This window comes from Rhamphochromis longiceps, linkage group LG7, assembly GCF_057381845.1.
Source record: "Rhamphochromis longiceps isolate RC_006_pf linkage group LG7, R_longiceps_female_GT1.1, whole genome shotgun sequence".
Classification (NCBI taxonomy): Eukaryota; Metazoa; Chordata; class Actinopteri; order Cichliformes; family Cichlidae; genus Rhamphochromis; species Rhamphochromis longiceps.
Genome location: NC_140563.1, coordinates 28,374,824 through 28,400,710, shown reverse-complemented (window position 1 = coordinate 28,400,710; position 25,887 = coordinate 28,374,824). Strand labels below are relative to the sequence as shown.

At 42.3% G+C, this 25,887-nt stretch overlaps 2 protein-coding genes across 7 annotated transcripts; one reads left to right on the top strand and one right to left on the bottom strand.

Moving 5' to 3' along the window:
* The first annotated feature begins 164 nt into the window (after positions 1-164).
* pisd (phosphatidylserine decarboxylase) lies at positions 165-14,273 on the top strand. Of its 6 annotated transcripts, none has more exons than XM_085413199.1 (10): positions 165-1,440; positions 1,549-1,654; positions 1,989-2,023; positions 2,130-2,266; positions 7,811-7,945; positions 8,036-8,137; positions 11,025-11,148; positions 12,531-12,680; positions 12,759-12,919; positions 13,081-14,109. In XM_085413199.1, exons 1-10 carry the CDS (start codon positions 1,323-1,325, stop codon positions 13,318-13,320), a joined length of 1,308 nt encoding a protein of 435 aa, XP_085269325.1. In that variant the 5' UTR covers positions 165-1,322; the 3' UTR covers positions 13,321-14,109. The 6 variants fall into 6 exon arrangements, with proteins under 6 accessions (XP_085269325.1, XP_085269327.1, XP_085269328.1 ...); XM_085413201.1 differs by having other exon boundaries at positions 167-1,389; positions 13,081-14,106; XM_085413202.1 differs by having other exon boundaries at positions 1,424-1,654; positions 13,081-14,100.
* Positions 14,274-19,145: 4,872 nt separating this feature from the next.
* rnf224 (ring finger protein 224) lies at positions 19,146-19,948 on the bottom strand. The gene is made up of 2 exons (XM_085410941.1): positions 19,712-19,948; positions 19,146-19,469 (listed from the first exon to the last, which is right to left on the bottom strand). The coding sequence occupies exons 1-2, from the start codon at positions 19,946-19,948 to the stop codon at positions 19,146-19,148; spliced, it is 561 nt and encodes a 186-aa protein (XP_085267067.1).
* Positions 19,949-25,887: the final 5,939 nt, after the last annotated feature.

Genomic DNA, 25,887 nt, shown 5'->3' with positions numbered 1-25,887 from the left:
AATGTTTGCTCATACTGGATCAACACTCCTGAACAACGCTGGATCACAGAGGAGTGTCAGAGTTTGTGGTTCCTGATCAATCAACCGTGGCTGTGAAGGATCAGTTACTGCAATCATTAATTTTTGGACTGATCTGATTGGCTCCTTTAACAGAGAGATGGGAAATGACCTTATGCTGCAGATCGGTACTGCCATGCAGCTCAGAGGCAAACAGAAACTGAACTGATGAAACAGATGGGAGGTCAGACAGTTTGTTACCATGACAAAATAGGAAATCCTAAAATTTACACATTATCTGTAATCTGTCAGAGGTCTCTCCGGCATGTCTGGGGTGAGTGTGGGTACGTATCTACCTGTGTGCTCACATGGCACCATGCCCATGCTCTGGTCCCACCTCCATCACTCATGAAAACAACCTGCTTTACCGCCTCCATCTAAAACAGGCTCAACACCCTTTTCCTGCGGAGTACGTCGGCTTTCACTGAGCTGCAGGACACCACCTGATGAATCCAGCAAAACTACCTCAGAGACCACAACATCATCAAACCTCCATCCTCCTCCACTCCAGGCTTCTGTCCATAAGAGTCATGATTGGAGTCGCTCGGCAGCTCTGAGTGCAGCTCAGAGACAGCGTAATCCTGAAGCGCCCCTGCAGGATCCCTAGGAACGCAGCTGTCCACAAACACGCAGACTGAAGATTAATCTTTGTGTCATCAATCTGAGGCTTGACAGACGACTGATGTGATGGGCCGCAGCCAGAGAGGGAGAAGGTCTTCGCGGCTTCTGACCTGCTCTACGAAGTTCACATCCTGCTGGCCGATCCTGGTACCCAGGCCGTATGTTTGATACCACTGTTTCCTTCTTTGTATCTACTCAGATTTTCACAAAAAGTAATTAAAATTGACAGTTTTCATAAACTCTCAAGGTCTCACACCAAATAATAACCAGATAATCAATAATCCTCAGTCTGTTTACACTGATTATGTTGTTGGCTGGTTGCTAGTTAAGATTTTCACTGATTTCACACCAATAATAAACTACACCATCACACCACGTGACTCACACCATGTCACTTCGATAAGACACCAGCAAGCTGAGGGTTAACGTGACTGATCCGCCGATTGTCTTCACATTAAAGCCCCTCAGAGGTTTCTGGCTTACTTCCTGTCTATGGATGAACCGCAGCAGTGTCAATCTGAATCCACTGTGGTGCTGCTAGAGTGAGCAGGTGTGGAGCTGTGGGCTCAGTTTGACCTTCTGTGGGCGGTCGGTGAGTACGAGCAGGTGGAGAGGGGGGCGTTTTGAAGGCGGAGCTGTAGTGGATGAAGAGCCCGCTGACATTTCTGTCCCAGCTGTTCCAGGTGATCGGGAGACCCGTTTGCTCTTTAGGTGAAGTAGTGTGGTCCAGAGTGGGAGCATGTTTGGCTATCAGGATGTTACGTAATTGAACAATAATTACATCTTAAAATCAATAAATCGTCTATGATCGTTTAAGCTTTTTAATCAAGAATAAACCGAAATACTTGTGTTTCCTCACGTGGGACAAAGGGGGAGCGGGGCTTCGTTCCAGTAGTGCTCTTACGCACGACGTCATACGTCACGTCCGGAAACACAAGATGGCGGCGGCCTTTCGGAGGGTATGGAGCAGCGGCAGGTATTTATCTGTTCTTCATCTCACCTGTTTATAAAGGAAGAGCCGAAGAAGCTTTTTGGACTACGATGACCTGGATGTCCGAGAACCTTCACACACATACATTCTTTTTAAGCTTTTCAGTGTCGCTTTCGATAATGAGTCATTAACCATTTAGCATCTTTGTTTTCTGAAACTCAGAGAGACCAGAATTTTAAGTGTCTCGTTCATTTAAAGCCACTGAACGTGTCAGGTGTCCACTAGGGGCGATACCTGTGCTCTCTGACGCTGAACGTCTCATGTATTGATCACTGATGTGATCTGATTGATCAGTTTGAGTGTCCTTCCTGTTTTTCAGAGTTTTCTCTCAGAGCTGCAGACGCTTCAGCACAGGTGAGCCCCCCCACCCCAAAACTGGAGAAGACAGAGCTCTTCAGCTGTTGTTTGTTTGTGGATGATGTAATCTCTGTAGTCCAATCGGCTCTCGTTGTCTCTTCAGGACGTGGGCTTCTGCCAGGCCCCCGGTCCCTGCCCTTCCTATTGGTGACTGGTGGTGGTTACCTTGGTTACAAGCAGTACCAGAAGTGGGGCCAGGGGGAGGATGGAGCCCCGCCCCCTGTGGCTACACCCACACAGGTAAAGTGAAAACTTTCTCTGATGTCTCCTCACTTGCCTTGTAACACTGAGCACGTGCAGTCGGACTCACAATGAACGCGGCGTCAGTGCCTTTTGTTTACCTGCGACGTGTTTGTAGCTCTCATTTCTGTGATTGGTCGGTGGCAGCATGGGAAAAATTGTCTCTGCGAAGTAAAATCCAGACGTTCGGCTGTCAGGTGGAAGATGCTGATTCTGGTCATCAGAAACAAAACGCTTGAAATTTTTTGAGTTTCTCCCCAAATAAATCGACTCAATAAAATCTGTTCGCCTCATTTCAAAGAAAAAACTCAGAAACACTTAAGGACGACCTACTCGCGCAACGTTTAAACAACAACTCCACAGATATTTAAACATTTCTGTGACAGCGGTGACAGGAAGCATTGGGCTCATATTGATTGAGCTCCTCGATGATTGAAACACTTTTTAAAAAAAATTTAAATTCACAGAAAAATGAAAATCTTGAACAGGAAACAAACCAAATGTACAGGAAGCAGTTCCTCGGGCCTTCGGTTTGTTCCAAACTTTATTTACAGTCAGAGCGTCGGTTCATTGATTATGTTTACAGAAGAAAGAATCCTTTTATTTTTACAGTAACTGAAGAAGATAAAATTAGTTTTTTGATTATTTACGTGATTTTAAACACAAACGTATAGATTCATGGGCCTGAGGGGGGCGCTGTGGGTCCATGGTTTGATTTCCTGCTCTCCTGGTCTGCATGGCAGAGTCCTCAGGTCAAAACTGAGCCCCAAATTTCCCCTACGGTGAATCAGAGTGAACCTGTAAATGGACTCATTCTTACACATTCTTATACTCTCTCTCAGTTTTTATTGCCACTAGTCATTTTAAAGCTCTTAAAAAACCTTACGTTGTAACTACAGTGTCTGTGTGTGTGAGACTGTGTTTAGATTGTCTCTCTGTTTAAAATCATATCCGGAGGATTACAGCATAGTGGTGATCACATCATCAGCGGTGCTTGTGAAGGTTTTGATGCTCTGAGGCCTCTGGAAGTGTTTTGCAGCCGCTGGCGTTGGTGCCATGGGCTCGTGGGCTCTCATTGACGACAGGAGGACTTACAGTGGCTCAGTAAGAATTCATGCTTTTATTTTGAAAGAGATGCAGGGGGTTTGTGGAGCCGTGACAGAAACGATTAAACACTGAAATGTGTCAGTCAGAAGGCCAGCTGTGTCAGCAGCTGAGGATAGGTCAAAGGTTGCTGTGAGATGAAACGTGGTGTGATGGCGGTCAGCGTTACACAACAGTCAGTTATCAGTTATTACAGGGAATCTATCAGAGGACACAAACAGCCCATAAACCCTTCCTCCTCCTCCCACTCTGAGCTTAAACTGGACTGTCACCTGTTCGACTGACTCCTCCCCCTCTGAACCGCTGACATTATGCCCTCCGCCTCCTATTCATCACTGTAGTTACCGAGTTGAAATAATGAAATACTAGTTTTGATCTCACGTGTCAGTAACACCTCACCTGTGTGCTTGAAGGCTCAGGGTGATGATGTAATGATGATGCGATTCTGCTGAGTTTCTTTAAAAGTTACTCTGTGATGACAGAAGGCAGACGAGCTATTGATTATTGACAGTTGATCTATAAGTTTGTGCTTTAACTAACCATTGGCTGATAGAACAGGACACCTCACTTCCTGTTAAGATCAGCTAACCCACAGGTGTCGAACTTCAGGCCTCAAAGGTCGGTGTCCTGCAGGTTTTAGTTGTCCTTGATCCATTGCAGCTGATTTAAATGGCTAAATTACCTCCTGTCTTGAAGTTCTCCAAATCCCTGGTAATGAACTAATCATTTGATTCAGGTGTGTTGACCCAGGGTGATATCTAAAACATGCAGGACACCGACCCTTGAGGCCTGTAGTTCGACACCCCTGAACTAACCTGTCACACCTGCCTCACCTGGAAGCTGCCACATTCACCTTTAAAAAAAACAAAACCTCAACATATGGTGACATCACAGCAGGTCAGCTGGTTGGTTGGTTATCTGGGTGAAAGGTGATGTTATGTCACACAGCTCGGTCACTCAGGCAGGCCCCGCCCCTCTCCTCACGGTTGTCTTGCTCTGATTGGTTGGCCTGTGACTGGCACAAAAGTCTTTATTTGCAGGTTTAATGATCAGGCTTTTTTCATTTCTGCTTTTAAAAGAAAAACACAATAATTTTAATACTTTTTATCAGAGAATAAAAATAATTAAATAATACTGACAAAATAAATTAAAAAAAAAAAAAAAAAAATAATAATAATAATAATAATAATGGATTGCATCTATAAAGCACTTTTCTAGACCCTCAAAGCGCTTTACAATTCCACTATTCATTCACTCTCACATTCACACACTGGTGGAGGTAAGCTACAGTTGTAGCCACAGCTGCCCTGGGGCAGACTGACAGAAGCGAGGCTGCCATATCGCACCATTGGTAGGTGGTAGGTGAAGTGTCTTGCCCAAGGACACAAAGACCAAGACAGACAGAGCAGGGGATCGAACCGGTAACCTTCCGGTTACAAGATGAGCTTTATTTATAAACTCTTCATAAAGTGTTGAAATATAAATTTATTTCAGTTATTTTATTTGTTTTGGTGCAGATTTGTAATTTAAAAACAAAAAAAATTAATTGAAATAATAGTTTTAATAGTTAAATAATAATTTCATTCCAAACACTCATTTAAAATAATAAAAACTGTCACAATTTGATCAATAATTTAACAATGGCTGTTTCTTTTTTTAATAAAATTTTTTAATCTTTAATTTTAAATTTTATCCTCAACAAAAGTATTTTAACCATTTTTCTGTTTTAATTCCTCAAACATGGAAAAATTACAGGGAGGAGAAATATAACAAAACAAACTTTTAATTTTTGAGTGTTTATAATCTGCATGAGTGTTTTCCAAAATAAAAATGATTTTAACCCTGAGAATAAAAAATGAAGCTTTTATTTAAGATTCAGTGTGAATGGATGATCAGTGATTAATGATTGACAGTTTCTTCCTCCTTCATGCTATTAATAAACAGAGGAGGAGCTGTTCAGCGTTATGCCCTCCTCTTCCTCCTCCTCCTCTATGCGTTCCTCCGTCTCTCTCTCATTTCTCCGTCTGCTCTCCACGGACACTCCTCTTTCTCTCTCACCTCTTTAACTCTTCGTCATCCTGATGTGTCGTCGGCCGGTTCGCTCTCCTGCAACGGCGTCTTCGCCCAACGCTCGTTCATGGTGAGGTTTTTCTCTGGTCGCCGTGGTGACAGGAGGCGTGGTGAGAGTGCCCTGCTGCGGCAGGTGAGGCGGCAGAGGCGAACTCCCAAAGGAGAGAGCGAGAAAGATGGAGGAGGGCGAGGAGTGAGGAGGAGAACGACAGCACGATTCAGGTGGGAGAGGAAGTAGAGAAAAACTTTATTTACACAAACAGTGAGTACAGTTTCATTTAGAAGCACAACAGGAAGGGACAGAGGATGCCGCTCAAAGTTTAAAATTTAACGAATCAGATCCACAGATCAGGAAGTGCAGGTAATACTCGGGCCACCGTCTTCACAGGGTCAGAAGTAATCCGACGGTTGATGTTATTCCAGGACTCGCGAAGCAGAGGTGATCTCTGAATTTTTATGGTTTTCATGTTCAAAATATGAGGCCCAAAGAGACGTTAGTGCAGGTGAGAGAGGCCATCATTGATCTGAAACACCAAAATATAGCAGTCACAGAGCAGAAACTTTTTATCAGTGTCCCAATCAATAAACTCGATCACTGTTAAAAAGAATGAATCACTGATCAGCTCAGCAACAGACCTGAGAGAGCAGAGAGGGCACTAAAGGTGATGACAAAATTATTTGCATGTTCAGAAAAACAGCTTCACAACATCAGAAGTCTCTGTGAGGAGAAGGTCTGTGATCAAGAGATGCCGTCATGGAGGGAAACGCGGCGCTTACTAACCTCACTCAGGAAGATCTGACTTTAAAACATCTGAAAAATGATCTTTAGACAGACAAACAAGATGAAGCTGAACCAGAATGATGGGAGAGAAAAGTCCAAGAGCTGATCTCAGGCCAGCGTTTCAGTAATTAAAACTGAAGGCAGAGAGAAGAAGCCAGCTGAAGGAGGAGACACAGCAGTCTGTGGGTTCTTCAGCAGTCAAACCGTTCTTACATTTAAATGTTGTTGACATGTCCAAATACTTTTGACCCTCTGAAAACAGGACTCTCAAGAGTCTCAGGCGTGAAAGAAGTGTGTGTGTGTGTGTGTGTGTGTGTGTGTGTGTGTGTGTGTGTGTGTGTGTGTGTGTGTTAAAGAGGATTTGTGTGTGTGTGTTGCAGCAGGATTAGCATCAGTGGTTATCTAACTGGGTTTGCAGGTTAGCACAGGATCAAATGGAAAGAGGCTAACACACTAAGCTAGGCTAAAGCTAAAATAACTGACCTGCTAAGCAAGCAGTCACCGTAGAAACCCCCCTTCCTAAACGCTCTCACGCACATTCATTGCTTACTTTCTCTCACACACTCGCTCATTCACTAACTCTCACACATACATTCGCTCACTCGCTTTCTCACACACACACACACACACACACACACACACACACACACACACACACACACACACTCTGTCAGACTCATGTATCCAGGTGAGCACCTTGAATCTTATTGGCTGAAGAATATAAAAATAAATGGCATCACTCCAGCTGCTGAGAGTTTATTTTGGGGGAGTTAATGACATCATGACATCAGTCTCCATCCCTGTTAGAATTCTTTTAGTGTTCTTATCTTTTAGCGTCTGCTCCTCCTCCGCCTCTCCCCACGCACAAGCCCCGCCTTCTCCTCACCTGCCTACACCCGCCTGTTTACATGACTTGGACTCATCAGCTGTTCTGGTTTATTTTTTTTCTTGTATTTGAAAAATATTCATGTTCACGTTAAATCTCGTTATTATAATCAGGCTTCAGGTCCCTCGTTTGGCTCTCCGTCACCGTCTGAGCGCGCTCAAGGGTGGCGTGAGTCGCCCTGCTGCATGGCGCCACCGGCCAATCTCCTTCCTGTGCTATATCCTGTCTGTGAGCACTCTGCGGCCACTGGCCTGCCGGGTAAGAAGCCTCTGATTGGTTGAAGTGCAAGGCGGGCAGCAGCCATATTCGTACATCCTGCTTCACCTCCTTTCCTGTCTCCTCTGATCAATATCTGATCAATCGACCAGTTGATGCAGTGACGCAACATTTCCAGTCTGCATTTTGAAAATGAAAGCGTGAAACAATCAGAAGCAGAAACACAAACAGAACACCTTATTGATCACTGATAACAAACTTATTGATCTGTCCCATCGATTGGATTCAATTACCCTAAAAAACTGTTGGACATCTAAACTTTAGTCCCCTACCCCTATTTATCCATTCTCTTCTTACCCACGACTCCCCCAAAACTCCTCCTTTACTTTCTCTCTTTTTACTCCAGTCTATAGAATGACTCGTCATTTGTCATTTTATCCACTCATGTAAATAAATTCAAAGGTGTAGCTGCTGTTTCCTCCTACAGGTGGCATTGTACCGTTCCTTCCCTACTCGACTCCTCTCTCGGGCGTGGGGTCGTCTGAATGGGGTGGAGCTCCCCACTTGGCTTCGGAAACCCATCTACTCCCTGTATATCTGGACCTTTGGCGTGAACATGCAGGTCAGGACATGCTCAGTTTGTTTATTTGGCCATTTTGTTTTCTTTATTACTATTAAATAAAGTTTGTTTGTTCCTCTGTTTGTCCACCAGGAGGCAGCAGTGGAGGATTTACATCATTACAGAAATCTAGGAGAATTTTTCAGGCGACGCCTTAAACCTGCAGTCCGACCACTCTGCGCCTCCTCCTGCCTGGTAACCTGCTCCTCCTCCTGCTTAGACAGGGTCTAAACTGGGAGATAAACATGGTTAAACTGAGAGATAACGTTGCCGTGCCTCAGGAAAGTATCAAGAGAGCTTCAGTTGTTGCGCATGTTGTCATGTTACAGCCCTATTCTGAAATTCATTTTACATATATTACCCCAGAATGATGAAGTGAAAACAGTTGGCTTAAAATTACTGCAAATTTATTAAAAATAAAAGAACAAAACAAAAATGTAACATATACATAAGTATTCACAGCCTTTTCCACGAGACGCAAAATTGAATTCATGTGCTTCGTGTTTCCACCGATCATCGGTCACATGTTTCTACAGCTTGACTGGAGTCCACCTGTGGTAAATTCAGTAGAGTGGACATGATTTGGAAGGGCACACACCTGTCTATAAGGTACCATAGCTGAGTACTGTGAGTACATGTCAAAGCACAATCCAAGCCAGGAAGTCTAAGGAACTGTCTGTAGGATTGCATGGAGACAGATCTACTGAAGGGTACAGGAAAGGTCTCCATGAGCACACAGGCCTCCATCATCTGTAATTGGAAGAAGTTTGACACCAACCAAGCTCTTCCTAGAACTGGGCGCCGAGCCAATCTGAGCGATCAGGGTAGAAGGGCCTCAGAGGTGACCGAGAGCATTGCTCTGTGGAAAGAGAAGAACGTTCCAGAAGGACAACCATTTCTGCAGCACTCCACCAATCAGGCCTGTATGCTAGAGCAGGCAGACTGAAGCCACTCCTCAGTAAAAAGCACATGACAGCCTGCATGGAGTTTGCCAAAAGGCACCTGAAGGACTTTCAGACCATGGAACCAAAATTATCTGATGACACAAAGATGGAACTCGTTGGCCTGAATGTGAAGTGTCATGTCTGGAGGAAACCAGGCATCGCTCATCACCTGACCAGTACCATCCCTATAGAGAAGCAAGGTGGTGGCAGCATCATGCTGTGGAGATGTACTTTTGCAGCAGTAACTGGGAGACTAGTCAGGGTAGAGGGCAAGATGGGGGGGGGGGCAAATCTTCATCTAACACCAACAGGACAACGACCTTCAACACACAGCTGAGATAACAAAGGATAGGCTTCTGCAGGACCATGCTGTGAATGTCCTCAAGAGGCCCAGACAGAGACCAGCCTTGAACCCGATTAAACATCTCTGGAGAAATCTGAAGATTTCTATGCGCTGATGTTCCTCATCCAGCCTGATGGAGCTCGAGAGGTTCTGCAAAGAAGAATGGGAGACCTGTTGGCGGTCTGGAGTTCACACTGAAAGCATTCAGAGCCTCGCTACGTGCTGCCAAACCAGGTGTTGTGCCAAGGTAGGTATCCCCGACAAAATTTGTTCCCCCTGTGTTGCGAGGATTCACTGGGCACGGAGTGCGGATCTAGTTTACTCCACCTTCATTACAGACAATTAGACGTGGAAGTAGTGATGTTTTAGTTTTGTGAAAAAGTGAAAAATGAGTGTTGTTAGATTACCATTTAGTATGAGGGTTATAATATATTTATTATTCTCACGTGGTATCAGACAGGATTATTTTAACTAATGAAGGACATTTTGCCTGATAATTATTTTTATTGTCCTATAACTTTACTGTATAAAGAGCTAAAACGTGCAAAGTTTCAGGAGTCATTATAAGAAGTGTTTGTGAACTAAAAATCAAGAATGTGAGATACTGTTTGTTTGTGATTTGGAGAGCCCAGCGTGATGCAGGGGAAACTAATTCTGTCAGAGATACCTACCTTGGGACGACACATGGCTAAACAGTTTCGTGGTTCGGAGAAAAAAAAACTATGAAAAACACTTTTTTTTTTCACACTTGTTTTAAGTTTTTTTGTAGAATTTGCACAAATTTCAGTCTCAGGTTAAATGTCAGACAAACAGCTTACACTGACTTGATAAAAGATGAGTGTTGTGAGAGGCCGTGTTTGCATTTTTTTGCACTGCTTTCCACTCTGGATGTCTATTTATTGTTAAGCTTAAAGGGTCCATTCTACAACCTGAAGTTGTTGAGTATAAACATAATTTTGTGCTGATATTGCACTTCTTTTTTTCAGAAACAAAGAGTTTTTGAAATCTGCATAAAATTGCATTTTAAATTACTATTTGAATGTTACTTTAAATACTTTGATTTAAAAAGATCAGTATTGCTAAACTGAAATATTTTTGGGTGCAGTGTATTTTTTGCAGACAAGTGTAATAGTGTTTTTTGTTTTTTGTTTTTAAATTTTGGTATGAACGTATGCAAAATGCAGCAAGACATTTAAAAACAAAAAGTTTTATTTATTATAAAATAGACGGATTCGTATCGGTATCGGTAGATATCCAAATTTGTGGTATTGGTATCAGACATAAAAAAGTAGTATTGTGCCATCTCTATATTATTGTAGCGTCTAACTTACAATATGGAGCGCCTTTAGATGACCTTTGTTGTGATTTGGCGCTGTATAAATAAAAGTGAATTGAATTAATAAATAAATGCTGTTGCTGCTTCATACTTGTTATATTTGTGTTTTTTACTTTTTAATAATAAAAATAATTTCAGCAAACATTTGCCTTTGTCAATGTGGGCTATTGTGTATAGAATTTTTAGGTGAAAAATTAATTGAATTAATTTTGGAATAGAGCTGTAACATGACAACATGTGCAACTAGTGAAACTCTGTGAATCATTAAAGATCAATACATTTTGTGATGGAAGATAAAATCAATTCTATCGCCCAGTTTAACTGAAGCTAATGTGAAAGATACTGGGAGACGAAGTTAAACTTGGAGCTAGACCAGGGGTTAACCTGTGAGATAACATTAAACTAGGCAATTAAACTTGGGGGTTAACCTGGTTGTTTGGGGTCTCCGGCCTCTTCCAGACCTCTCCGGCTGATGGAAGGATCCTCCACTTTGGTCGCGTAAAGAACTCAGAGGTGGAGCAGGTGAAGGGGGTCACCTACAGTCTGGAACATTTCCTCGGACCACAGAAGAGGCGGTGCAAAGGTAAGACCAGACCGCCTCCATGTAACGGTGACCATATGTACAACTCACGTAGTGTAGTTTTGTAACGCTAACGTCAGATATATTTTATGTCATGTAATATACCCAATAAAACATTGCATCAAAATATATTAATGTGTTCAAGGTTCAAGGTTCTTTATTTGTCACATGTTATACAAGTATAACACACAGTGAAATGTAGCCTGACACGCTCCTCGACATGTGCAAAAATTGGGGGGTGTAGAGGAAGAACATTATATATATATATATATATATATATATATATATATATATATATATATATATATATATATATATAGTATATACATTGGGTGAATGTGCAGTAGTAGCAGCAAGCAGGTGAATTCTGTACATTAATATGAATAGACATCTGACTATTTTACAGGATAGACAATATAAACATATTTAAAATTAAAGGAATTTGAAATGTACATTGTGCCTTGGTTTAGTGTCTGGAAGAGAGTCCTGTCTCAGTCAATTATAGATGATGTGAGAGGGCGGGTGTGTGTGTTTAGGGCACGGATGGCTTGGGGATAGAAGCTCCTCTTGAGTCTCTCTGTCCTTGCCCAGAAGATGCGGAACCTTCTACCAGATTGCAGAAGTTGGAACAGTTTGTTGCCTGGATGGGACGGGTCCTTCAGTATCTGCGCTGCTCTAGTCCGGCATCTCCTGGTGTAGGTGTCCTGAAGCGGGGGGAGAGCAATCCTGCAGCAGCGTTCTGCTGTACGGATCACTCTCTGGAGAGCTTTTTGGTCCTTCACACAGCTGTTCCCAAACCACGATGTCATGTTCTGTGTGAGGATGCTCTCCACAGCGCCTGTATAGAAAATGTGAAAGGAATACATGGCAAATGAAAGTACTTATTTTCCCCTCCACAAAGTCTAATAAAATGAAAAGCGGGATCATGTGGGACCCTATAAAGGCTCAAAAACTAGTGGAAAAAATAAGGAATCATTAATAAATAATAATAAATAAAATAATGGAACTGGGAACTTCTTCGGCCCACCCGTCCACACAACTCTCCAGGTCCAGGCATCACTGAAAAAAAGGAAGAACACCCTGCCACAATGACCAGCTGACTTCAAAGTTTTTATGATTTCTCTTGGAAATGACATTTGTTCACCATGCAGGTGAAAATCCCCTGAGGTGTTGTAGGTTTGAAAACCTGCTGAGTTTTATATTAAGCAGGTTTGATAGAACTAAGATACAGCGACTTTCTGTGAACTTCACCTGAATGTACGTGTGACTCCTCGTCTCCTGACTTCAGTTTGACACTTTGCAGTCACACCTGTTGAATCCCTGAGGGCATCTTTGAGGTTTGTTTGTTGTTTACCTGTTTAACCCCGGCTTCTCTTTGTCCTCAGACTCCTCGTCGTCCTCCTCCTTCAGGGACGACCTCCTCTCGTCTCCCGACAGCGACCTTTTCCACGTTGTCATTTACCTGGCTCCAGGTGACTACCACTGCTTCCATTCGCCCACAGACTGGAGGGTGGAGCTTCGGCGTCACTTTCCAGGTGAGAGTGTGTTCACCTGTGCAGCCATGTGGTCTTTGCGCCCCCACCCTGACCCGCCTGTGTGTCCTTCCTCGTTAGGCTCGTTAATGTCGGTGAACCCAGGCGTTGCTCGTTGGATCAAAGAGCTCTTTTGCCTTAACGAGCGTGTGGTTCTCACCGGCCAATGGCAGCAAGGCTTCTTCTCATTAACGGCGGTCGGTGCCACGAACGTCGGTTCAATCAGAATTTACTTTGACCAGGTGACGTTACTTTGTGTTCCTGTGGTTTTTCTGAACGTTTTGTTTTGATCAGTTCTTGTTGGTCTTTCTTATCTCGTTCACTCTGTATAGTGAAATATTGATTAACTGATTGACTGATCGATTGATGGTTGGTTTTAACACTTCCTGTTTTAATTGCTCAGGAGCTTCAGACCAACACACCTCGTTACAGTAAAGGCTCCTTTCATGATCACAGCTACATTGCTGACCAGACGGTGAAGTTTGCTGGTGAAGGGGGCGTGGCCTTACAGAAGGGAGAGTCGGTCGGGGAGTTTAACCTGGGCTCCACCATCGTTCTGCTTTTCGAGGCCCCCAAAGACTTCAGCTTCAACCTGCAGCCTGGCCAACGAATCAGAGTGGGAGAAGGCCTCGGCAGCCTGTAATTGGATGACTTACAGGCTCAGGGGGCAGGGCCGGATCAGAGACAGATTTTAAGAGAGGAGTTTTAGGAATTCTGGGTATTTTTCTCTGCGGAGTACTCGAAATAGATGCTTATCACAACAAGCACGCAGACTCCCAGAATGCCTTGTGCCCGTGAGCGGGAAATGCCAAACCCCTCCCTCTCTGTCCCTCTCACTCAGAGACTCGACCAGCAGCTGAACACATTTCTGTTTGAATGTTTCAAACTTTATTGCTCACAGGTTTTTGTTAGCATCAGCTAGCTCACATCTGATTGGAGGCCAGTGATTGGTTGAAGGGTTATTATTACTAATTTGTCTCATTAATCTTGTTTTTTTTGTTGTTTTTTTTGTGGGATTTAAATGTGACACCTCCTCCATTTTCTCTGCTTTTGTAAAAGATCTAATTATGAATAAAGGTTTTTTTTCTTTTTAAATAGACTGCACGCACATTCCTCTTTCTAACCTTCCAGTGGTCGCAGTGGCAGAGTTGTGTGAGAGTGTGGCAGCAATTGGATGGTGTCCCTTCAGTCAGCGGAGAGCCTGCCGAGCTGTGGCGGCGAAGTCAAACTAAAAATTTATCTTTATTAAATAAAAATGTACAGAATTTATTTACTCAATTTTTATTTTCATCTGAAAGGTTAAAAAAATGAAGGCAGCAGAAATGTTTTGGGAACGTTTGTCGCACCTTATCTTAAGCTCAGGTAAAACATGTTCACAGTTGGTCCTAATTCCTGATCAGTGGCAGAAGTCAGCAGCAGTGTGGTATTAATGGAAGGTGTGTCTGTAATATCAGAGTGATGTTGATGTTAAGAGACAGAAATAAAGAGAGATGATGAGTTTTAGGCTAACATATAAAGGCTAACACATTTATAAAATACAGCGAGGGCCTGAGCTTCCCACCAACTTCTCAGCTGCCCAAACTTTTATTTACTTTGTATTATTAGACTTCTTTTGTGTCTATTATTAGACTCTGAATTACTGTCCAATATTTTGTCACGTTCACTTTTTTATTTGTTTTTTGGGGGTGGGGGTAGATATGTTTAAAAAAAATCACAGTGCACTGGTCAATTTAGAAATATACAGCTTTTTTAAATACCAATTTTCATACCAGATTCCATTTATTTTCTTTTACTTTACTTTGTCATTGTTGAATTGGAAGATGAAGCTTTGCCCCAGTCCAAGGTGCAAAGAACTCTGGAGCAGGTTGTCATCAGGGATGACTCGCTGTATTTATCTTTCCCTCCATCCTGACTAGTCTTCTAGTTCCTGCTGCTGAAAAACATTTCCACAGCATGATGCTGGCACCACCGCTTGGTTTGTACTCATAGTGACACTATCAACCATGGGACAATAGTCAAGTCAAGTTGAGTTTTATTGTCAACCCAATAATATACACTCAAACATACAGTGGGATAAAATATCGTCCCCCTGGATCGAAGGTGCAAAGTGTAAAAAATCTGAAAAAATTTGAATATACATATATATACATATACAACTATACAGAAATAAGATAAGTACAATAGTGTTGTACTCTTAGTTTAAGTAGAAAACAGGAATAAATAAATACAATACACAGAGTCAAACAGTGCAATACCGAATAGTGCAACTATTGGAAGTGAGAGGAGAGTGTTATGCAAAGTGTTATGTAGTCCAAGAAGTGTGTGGAGAAGAGAGTCCAGTGTGGAGGAGCCGGAACGCTATTGGACAATCTCGCCGACCTGCTCCTGATAGTTCAGAGTCCACTTCCGGATGATGGGGTGATGCAGGTCAGCCATGATGCTGATAAGAATCATCAGCCAATAAGAATTAAGGAAGCAGTTACATTACTGTGCAATATCCTAAAACCAGACTGGGAAGAAGATGTAGTATTTTCATCCAGGTAACTCTTAAGCTGATTATATACCAGCCTTTCAAGAACCTCAGCTGAGACACAGAGTTTAAAAATTGGTCTGTAATTATTGACCATTGAAGAATCATTACTTTTCAGTAGCGGGAGTACGAAGGCGCAATTCCACATCTCCAGTAATGTATTCTGTTGTATGGAAAATTAAAAAAATAAAAATCTGACTTAGCTATGATACTTGCAGCCAGGCCCAAGAAGAAAGGAGACAGACTGTCCGGACAGGTTGACTTTTTAGTGTTGAGGTTCTTCAAAGCCTTGCATGCTTCTTCTCCCATAAAAGGTTTAAAGGAAAAAGTATTAGTTATCAGGGCACTGCTAGAAAAGTTGTATGCAAGAATTTTCCCATCCAATACTGTGCTAAACAAAGAACAAGAAGCAACAAAGTTTTTGTTAAAACAATTGAACATTTCAGTTTTGTCTGACACAGGAGTGGAGTCAATAATGAAGTGAGGAGGTAGCTCAGAGGAATGAGAGCTGGCAGAGACTTTATAGTTTGCCAAAATCTCCGGTCATCAGTGGTTAAGGTCAAAAAATAGTCACATTTGGCCATCCCGATGGAGGGAGTAAACCGATTACCCAACTGATGAGTCAGACTTTCTCGTCCAGGCCAGGTTTCTCTGGTTCTCTTATCATGTGTCATGTGACCTGAAAGTCAGCTGACACAAGTTGCGTGTGGGTGTTGAAGCGCTTGGGAAGGGATCTCAAAACTGTTGTAGGTGGTTGACAGTTGTGGTTCAATATTGGCTGTTCCCTCTGTTCAATATCGGCCATTCACATCAGCTTCTTTCATGCCTCATCAATTTCTTTTTCTTTCTTTCTTTCTTTCTTTCTTTCTTTCTTTCTTTCTTTCTTTCTTTCTTTCTTTCTTTCTTTAATGCTTTGCTCTATCATCCTGCATTTTTACTGATTTGGTTCACACCATGCTTGACAAAAACATGGATGGTGTATTAGTTGCTCCATTTAAACACAAGCAGGTGTCTGAGAAAAAAAACACTTTATTAATAAAAGATATGTTGGTGTACAGCTGTCGTGCACTTTCATCACTTTGTAGGAGATGTTCAATAGCACACTTTCCTGTACGATCAGAATATACACTACTGTTCAAAAGTTTGGACACACCTTCTCATTCAATGCTTTTTCTTTATTTTACTACTTTCTACATTATAGATACAAACTGAAAAAATCTAATATCTGAAGATATATGGAATTATGTAGCAAAGAAAACATTGATAAATAACTCTAAATATGTTTTATATTTTAGATTCGTGAAAGTAGCCGCCCCCTGCTTTGTTGACAGCACTGCAAACCCTTGGCCTTCTCTCAATGAGCTTCATGATGGAGTCACCTGAAATGGTTTTCATGACACAGGTGTCTTGTCAGGGTTCATCTGTGCCTTCTTGTCCCAACCCCATTACCCCATTGTTGTGCAGAAGTGAGGTTGCTACACAGCTGACAGGCTTATTTAACAACTGTTAGAAATCATATTATAACAAGAACTAATCAGCAAAGTAAAGAGAAATGGCAGTCCATCATTACTTTAAGAACTGAAGGTCAGTCAGTCTGGAAAATTGCTAAATCTTTGAATGTGTCCCCAAGTGCAGTCGCAAAAACCATTAAGCTGTATAATGAAACTGGCTCATATGAGGACCGCCCCAGGGAAAGGAAGACCAAGAGCCACCCCTGCTGCTGAGGATAAATTCCTCTGAGTCACTGGCCTCAGAAATCACAAGTTAACAGCACCTCAGATAAGAGCCCAGATAAATCCAGATAAATGCCACACAGAGTTCCAGTAGCAGACTCATCTCTACATCAACTGTTCAGAGGAGACTGCAGGAACCACTACTAAGGAAAAGCAACAAGCAGAAGAGATTTGTTTGGGTCAAGAAACACAAAGAAAGGACATTAGACCAGTGGAAATCTGTGCTTTGATCTGATGAGTCCAAATTTGAGATCTTTGGTTCCATCCACTGTGTCTTTGTGTGACACAGCAAAGCTGAATGGATGCGCTCTACATGCACGGTTCCCACAATGAAGCATGGAGAAGGTGTGATGGTGCTTTGCTGGTGACAATGTTGGTGGATTTATTCAAAATTGAAGGCACATTGAACCAGCATGGCTACAGCAGAATCCTGCAGCGACATACCATCCAGTTTGCCTTTAGTTATACCATCATTTATTTTTCAACACGACGATGAACACAAACACACCTCAGGCACATCTCACTGAATGCCTTCAGTTAGAATCTACAATGTAAATAGTTGTGAAAATAAAGAAAAAACATTAAATGAGAAGGTGTGTCCAAACTGCAAGTGTACATGAATGTGTAAAATAGATTAAGTAAAGTGTAGTTAATCCATTCAGGTGTGTGTGTGTGTGTGTGTGTGTGTGTGTGTGTGTGTGTGTGTGTGTGTGTGTGTGTGTGCGCTTTCCTTTCTTGTTTAGGAATACAGTCTCTCAGACAGCTGCTCACTTTCACCTCACAAGTTTCTTTCTTAGGAGTTGATCAGCTGATAGGTTTGCAGCACCATTACAGCCCCACCCAGTGGAAGAACACAGCCATTACCACCAATCAGAAGACTCTTTAAATATGCCTGTGTAGGTCTCAGTCATCCAGGTCATCGTAGTCTAAGGAACTTGGAAACAAATCAACTGGACAGGAAGGGAAGGCTCCTTAGAAGACCCTGTGAAACATCGTGGGTCAGCTATTAATTATCTGCAGCTGTATATCAGGCAATACTTACAGATGCATACAATTAGAAATCTTCATTTCTTCATTTCTTCAGTGAGTTCTAAACTTTTTTTTAAACCTCAGAAACTCTAACCTTCTCTGGGAAGATCTTTTTTACCCCAATCACGGATTATTATCATTAGATGGCAGATGTTAATTTGCTGTTTTACTAAAACGTCTGAGGTTGTTTATAGCTTATCTAACTTTTTTGAAATATGCTGACATCAAATTCTAAAAAAAAAACAACAGATATCTTTTCACATGTTTCATGTGTTCTCAGTAAAATAAAAGCATTCGATGATTGGCAGATCATTGCATTCTGCTTTTATTTACATTTTACAGAGCTCCATTATTTTTAGTAACTACCAGGTCAAACAGCAGAGACAGGTCTATACTTTCATAGTCACTATCCATCCATCAATCCATCATCATCCATCATCCTCTCAGCCATTCTCTATCCATACTTGTACTGCTTGTCTTGTTTGGGGTCCTGGGTAAGCTGGAGTCTAAGCTATCAAGGGGTGAGGGAAGATCACAGGTTAGTGATTCATGCATTTCAATTCAATCCAGTTCAATTCAATGTAACTTTTTTTCAAGGTGCTTTATATTGTAAGGTAAAGACTCTACAATACTACAGAGAAAACAAAGAAAAGCCAACAATTATATGACCTGCTATAAGCGATCAGAAACTGTAACAGGTGATTTCCAGCCTTAAACATAAGGTTTAAGGAGCTCTTCATGCACCAACTTGCATCAGTAAACTTTTACATCCATAGGTACCCAGGATGTTCCTGAGGTCATCTAATCAGGGCCTACTGGCTGTGCATCATACAAGGCTGAGTCAGAGCTTTTGCAATAGTGGCCCCCAGACTCTGGAACGCTCTCCCCCCGAGGTTCAGATCTGTAGACTCAAAGTCACTTTTAAAACACAGCTAAAAAGTCATTTCTTAGGTTTGTGTTTCTGGTTAACTCTTTTTCATGTTCAGGTATTTTGTTGTGAAGCACTTGTTGCCTAGTTACCATGGTAATTAAATTATCTTTAGTTCTTGTTTACCTCTTCACTGGAAACGGTCAAAATATCCCCTTTGATTAAATTGCATTAAGGAGGAACTCAGGGACCAATAAAGAGTGAACTAAACTTTCATCATTGAGCCCTTCTAGCCCCACCCATTGTTGTTAGCCCCGCCCTGGGCAACAGAACCAGCAGCACAACCAATAGGAAAGTGGTGGACAGCAGTTGCCATAGTGATGGAAGCGGGGCTCAGCCAGCCCTCCGTGCGACCAACCATCATCCACAGCCTCCTTCCCCAGCCACAGCTTCCCGTCCTGGGCTGCGTCTGCTGCTGACAGGCCCTCTCTGCGACCGCAGCTCCAGGAGGAGGAGGAGGAGGAGGTGCAGGCCTTCACTCCCAGGAAGGTGGCCAGGTCCAGGTCCAGAGCTGCGGCGCCTCCTCTGGGTGAAGGCGTGTTCTGCCGGCACTGAGGACACGGGATCCACACCTGTGGAGCACAGGGGAGTGACTACAGACACACAACTTCTGTACCAGACCCCTCAACTTTATGTCTGTCTGATTAACCCCTCATCTGCTCATCCCTGACCTCTCAAGTGTGTCAGACATCACCTGTGGACACAGCTCTAATTCAGTCTTTAACTGCTGCTGCTCACATTTGCATGCCTGTTACTCTTCCACGTCCTTCGCTTCTCACAAACTCAGATAAGTGTCTGTGATGTCATCAGTCACCTGTTCGTTGATGACTGTGTTCAGTCTCTTCAGACACGCCTGGCAGAAGGTGTGGCCACAGTGTAGTCGCCTAGGCAGCCGCTTTGCCAGGTCGTAGCTTCCGAAACACACAATGCACACCAGATCCTGCCTCCTCAGTGACATCATTGTCTCCAAGGCAACAGAGGCTGGAGGAGGGGGAAGAGGCTGACAGGTGACTTCTTCCTCCTCATCTTCTTCTTTTCTGTCATCAGACATTTTTATCTGATTGAACGAGAAGAAAAGGCCATCCATATTAAACCAATCACAGAATCCACCTGAGCCTCCAGTGTTGGGAAGGTTACTTTTGAAATGTATTCCATTACAGATTACAGAATACATGCCCCAAAATATATTTTGTAACATATTCCGTTACGTTACTCAATGAGTGTAAAGTATTCTGAATACTTTGGATTACTTAATATATTATCATGCTTTTTACAACTACATGAATGTACTATTGCTGTGTGATTTATTACTTTTACTGAAGGTTACTCGCCATACCAATACCAACTAGATTTTTAAATCTTAATATAAATGAGTAACAGTAGGGTGGACATTAGTAAGGCTGCACTTTTTGCAGCGATCTCATATAGAAAACTATTCCGCGCGTATATAAAACAGGTCCGCGGCTCCGAACCGTAAAGGCATAAAACCGTAAAGAGATCTCTGGCTAATACGTTGGGTTCCGTGTTGGGCTTGTAGCCGAAAACTGGATTTACTTTGTTGTCAGGGTCAACTTTGTATATATATATATATATATATATATATATATATATATATATATATATATATATATATTATATAATATATTTACATGCTTCCATCTCCTGTTTCTGGTTGGTGACATCTCTTACTTTTCGACTCTTTCTCCTTCCCTCGCGCTCACAGACTCATCACGGGTATGGCAGTCCATTCTCCCTGCAGCACGGACTACACTGCCCATGAGGCTACTTTCTTTAGGGCAATGCCTGTAACACTCTGCCTATTGCCTTCATATTAAATCATTTTTGTGAATAACTTTTTAAAATATTTCTTCACGTCATTATGCGGGCCGCAAGTAGAGGTGACATGGGCCACAGGCATTAGAGCCTCTTAATGCGTGTTTTGTTTGGGTTTCCACCGGCGTGGACACCAAAAATATAGAGTTCATAGCCTTATGAAACAGGAAAATACCGCCGTGTAATCCATTCATTTCAACAAAGTAACTGTATTCTGAATACCATCGTTTAAAACGGTAACTGTAAGGGAATACAGTTACTCGTATTTTGTATTTTAAATAGGTAGTGGCAGTACACGTATTCCGTTACTCCCCAACACTGTGAGCCTAAGAAACACCTGATTTACACCAAAACTTTAGTTTATTTAATGAAGTGTTTGATCTTTGGTTTCTGGTTTCTGAATATTCATTTATTTAGCATTGTTCATGGTGTAGTCTTTGTATTTCTAGTTTCTTGGCTATTTTCTGTAGTTTCTAGGATTTTGATTTTCTTCGGTACCTCTTCTGGGTTCCACGTGTCATGTCTAGTCCCCCATATCTCTATGTTCATGCATCTCCTGTGTCCAGACAGCGTTCCCGTTCTGTCTCCCTAGTCAGTTATGTTCTCATGTCTGTTTCTTCCCCAGTCACAGCGTCAAGTCTGTGTCTTAGTGCGTGTCTCACATTTCCTGTTTTATTTTGACAGTTCCAAGTCCTGCATTCAGTTTTGCTTCCTCCCTGTCTACTTATGTTAGCTCTCTCCCAGCTGTGTTCCCCATGTGGTTCTACTTCCCTCGCTACCCCTCTGTGTATTTAAGCCCTTTGTCTTCCTCTGCTTGTTGTTGTGTTGTCCCACTAGCTGTGTGTTTCTCGGCTCCCTAGTTTATTCCCAGTTGTTTACTTCTGAGTATTTGGTTATTAGTGCTTCTATGTTTAAATATCGTTATTTCAGCAATGTAGCTGTCTCCCTTAGTTCACTCTTTTGTTTTGAGTCCTGCGTTTGGGTCCTGAACTTGCCTGCCATGCAGCACTCATGGTGACTTTATCTGTTCTGTTATCAGGTTTCTCTTAGTCTCCAGGGTCAGTGAACCAATAAAGATAAAGCAATAAAGGAGAAATACGCTCTTTCTCATCCCTGTCAGTACCCTTGCTGTAGCATTTTGGATCAACTGAAGGCTTGTTAGGGAGTTTTTAGGACATCCTGATAATAATGAATTACAGTAGTCCAGCCTAGAAGTAATAAATACATGAACTATTTTTTCAGTGTCACTCTGAGACAGAATCTTTAGTGATATTGTGAAAATCGAAGAAAGCAGTCCCACATATTTGTTTAATATGTACATTGAAGGACATATACTGGGCAAAAACCATGATATGTCACAGGTTACTACTGGCAACAGTAATGCCCTGCAGAATAAGTATCTGGTTAGATACTGTATTTCTATTCTATTTAGGACCGAGTAGAGTAACCTCAGTTTTATCTGAATTTAGAAGCATAAAATTTGAAGATGATCCCATGGTGGTTGGGCTCATCTCTGATGGAGATGAGACAGTGTACAGGGTGGAGGCAGAGAATTTGTCCTGCTGGTGCTCACAAAATAACCTGAAGCTGAACGTCCTTAAAACCAATGAACTCATAATGGACTTCAGGAGGCACAGACAGGTCCACTCCCCTCTCATTATAAATGGTGAACTGGTGGGATTGGTCCCCACGTTCAGGTTTCTGGGCATCTCCACTGTACTCTCCTGGACCCACAACACCATCACCCTTGTGGCTGAACGTCCTCCATGTCCTGAGAAAGAATAACCTGGACTCGAAGCTGCTGCTGGTCTTCTACCGCTCCTCAGTGGAGAGCATGCTCTCCTCATGCCTGGGTGTTTGGTACGCAGGGGCCACGACTTAGAACAGGAAGGCTGCACAGAGGGTAATTAACACCGCCCCAAAAAAACCACCAAAAAAAAACAACCAAAAAACACATTGTCTGCCCTCTGCCACCCCTGGAGGCCATTACCAGATCCTCCTGTCTCAGGAAAACCAGGGCCATCACAGGTGACCCCTAGCACCCCAGCCACAACAGGCATTAGACACATTAGATGTTGTGCAGTTTGCAGTAAATGGTGTGCCAGAGAGTTTGAAATTCCCATTTGTGACTTATTTAAATGTTGTTGGCTTCTTGAAAGTGAAAGTCTTACAAAATGCATATTCCATAAGGCCAGCAAAAAAACCCCCCCAAAAAACCAAAAAAACTCCTGTTCACAACTGTCAGTCAGAAAACTGACACTGTGCCTCTTTGTAACATCCTCAGGCTCCTTTTTCCAGTCATTGATTCGGCTCTGAATATTTCTCCATCTTCTTGTATTAATAGTTCTTCAGAAAGATTTTTGCAGTTTTTTAATCAATAAGATAAAATGGCTTTGATCTATGATGGCCCTGCCTTCACCTGCTCTTCTGTCTTTGATAAGTTTGAGCCTGTGTTTTGATCAGGTGGAGAAACTATGAAAATGGCCTGATGATCTTGTCTAAATGATGTTGTTTCAGCTCTTTAAAACACTGAAACTGCACATTTAAAAGTGGTGACTCAGCTGTTCTTTTGCTTTTGGATCTGACAGTTTGATACTGTTGACTACAGCATGTTGCTCTCACGAGTGGAGCATTGCACCATTAAGGGCATTCTACTAGAGTGGTTCAGGTCATACCTGTGTGACAGGAGTTTTTCTGTGAACTTTGGAGATTTTACATCTTCATCATTCCCCCTTATTTGTGGAGTTCCTCAGGGATCTATATTGGGGCCAATTTTATTATCTGTTTATATGCTGGCTCTAGGTCTAATTTTCGTAAAATATCAAATTTGTTTCAATTCGTACGCTGATGACACTCAGATCTATCTTCAACTGAAGGGATGGTGTTCTGCTCCACTAGAACCCTTACTTCCGTGCCTGGATAGCCTCCAAATTGCTTAATAAAAACTGAAGTGATAATGTTTGAACCATGTGAGCAATATTTCATATTGATATAAGTTATTTTGTACTCCTGTAAAGCACTTTGATCAACGTTCCTGTTGTAATTACATGTTCGAACTTTAACTGAACAGATTCCACAGACAGACATTTCACACTTTACTTTAAAAACCAGCCCCTTAATATTACTTTTAAACCATTTGTGGAAAACCTCCAAAACCTCCACTGTGCCCTTTTCCTCTGGGCTGACTAAAGCAGCATATATATGCAGAGTGTCACAGTTGGGGAAGCTAACTACATGGAGTGAGGAGGAGGACCCAAGTGCAGACACGCGAGAACAAAAATCTTAACAGAAAGTGAGCTGCTTTTAACAGTACAAAACAAAGGGCAAGGCAAACTAATCCAAAACTAAACATCAACCTGAACTGGGTAAACTAAAATAGAACATGAAAAACCCTGACATGGACATGAACAAAGCTAGACATGAATACATGAAACAACAGATGGCCTGACAATGAATGCATCATTGATCAGTTTCGTGATTGAATTAGCAACTTTCTAGCTGAAGTAGTACGGGACAAATCGCGTTCATTTTCACCTCAACTTTAAAGTATGACCTCGTCGGCTGTAATTGGTCCAGCCCAGAGTCAATCATGACCAACTGGCCAAGCCACCACCATTCATTTATACCGTTTAAAAAAAAAGAAAAAAAAAAAAAAAAAAAGGAACCCTATCGGCCCATAAAAACGAAAAATCACAAGTGGCCCACCGGGCAAATGCCCAGTATGCCCAATAGCCAGTCCAGCCCTGCCAGCCATCGAAGTTGAACTTTCTGTACCATCTGTCCAGCATCCCCTGTTATGGCCAAATGGCCGGTGTGTTGTGGAGTGGACCTAAAAGCAGACTCAGAAGGGAAAGAACTGAACTTTAACAAAAAGCAAGCCGTTTATTCAGGCTGGTGGAAAAATACAAAAGCAAATGGCAAAATCAAACAAGAGGAAAAAAAAACTTGAGCATGAACTCCAGTGACTTTGTCACTGGACACCTGCTCCAGCCTACCATACTGACCTAAAGGTTTGATTGTTGGCAAAGAACACTCCTCTTCGTACTGAGTCAAAAAAGTTGGCTCCGAGTTTCATTGACCCATTTGAAATGGACTCAATGGTCAACCCTGTCACTGCTCAATTGAATTTGCTGAGAAATATGAAGATTCAGTGTCCTTAATATCTCCCAGCTAAAGCCAGTCCAGACCAGTCCATTGTGGGTTAGGGTTAATCACACTCTTGATCTTGTTCTGACAGATGGCATAGAAACTGAACTTTTAATGGCATTTCCTGAAAAGCATTTTTTGGCTGATCATTTCCCAAGAACGTTTACAATACACAGCAGTGAGGAATAGAGGACTAGATGTCATCACAGTAGCACTTTCTGAAAGTGCTGTGATTAGGTTTAAGGATATAATTCACCCATTCTTATCTTCTTTAACACCTTGTGCCAACACAGACCAGATCAGCTACCTGAAAGCTACTCCAACAGAGGTACTTTTTCCACCATGTATGACTCTGGATATTGTAGCTCCTGTGAAAAAGAAAGCCTCAAATCAGAAGTACTAGACTCCCTGGTATAACTCTCAAATGTGCACCTTAAGGCAGATAACTCGTATGCTGGAAAGGAAATGGTGTGGTCATTTAGAAGATCATATTTAGTCTGGAAAAATAGTTTTCTGCTTTACAAAAAAGCCCTCCGTAAAGCTAGACCATCTTACCACTATCATTGTCATCATTTTCTTTAAAATGGAATTTTAGTGGACAGAGAAAGGTCTTCTCTAACATGCAAGGGTGAGTTATTCCATAATTTAGTAGCAACGATAGAAAAGGCCATGTCCCCTCCGAGCTTCCTACCGGATCTCAGTACTTCCAGGAGCAGCTGGTTAGCTTTACTGAGAGACCGGGTGTGTGGGGCTGAAGAAGCTCAGAGAGGCAAGATTGTGAGAACATTTAAAAACAAGAATTTTAAAATGAACTCTAAAACACACAGGCAGCCAGTGCAGTCAGGCCACGACAGGAGTTTCATGCATGCCTGTTAGCAGTCGTGCAGCTGCAACTAGTAATGACTAGGGATGGGTACCGGTGTCGCACCGGTTCTGACATAAACGGTAGTAACCAGACCGAAAAGCAGCGCACATTTCGGTGCTTTATTTCGGTGCTTTTTTTTCCTGAGC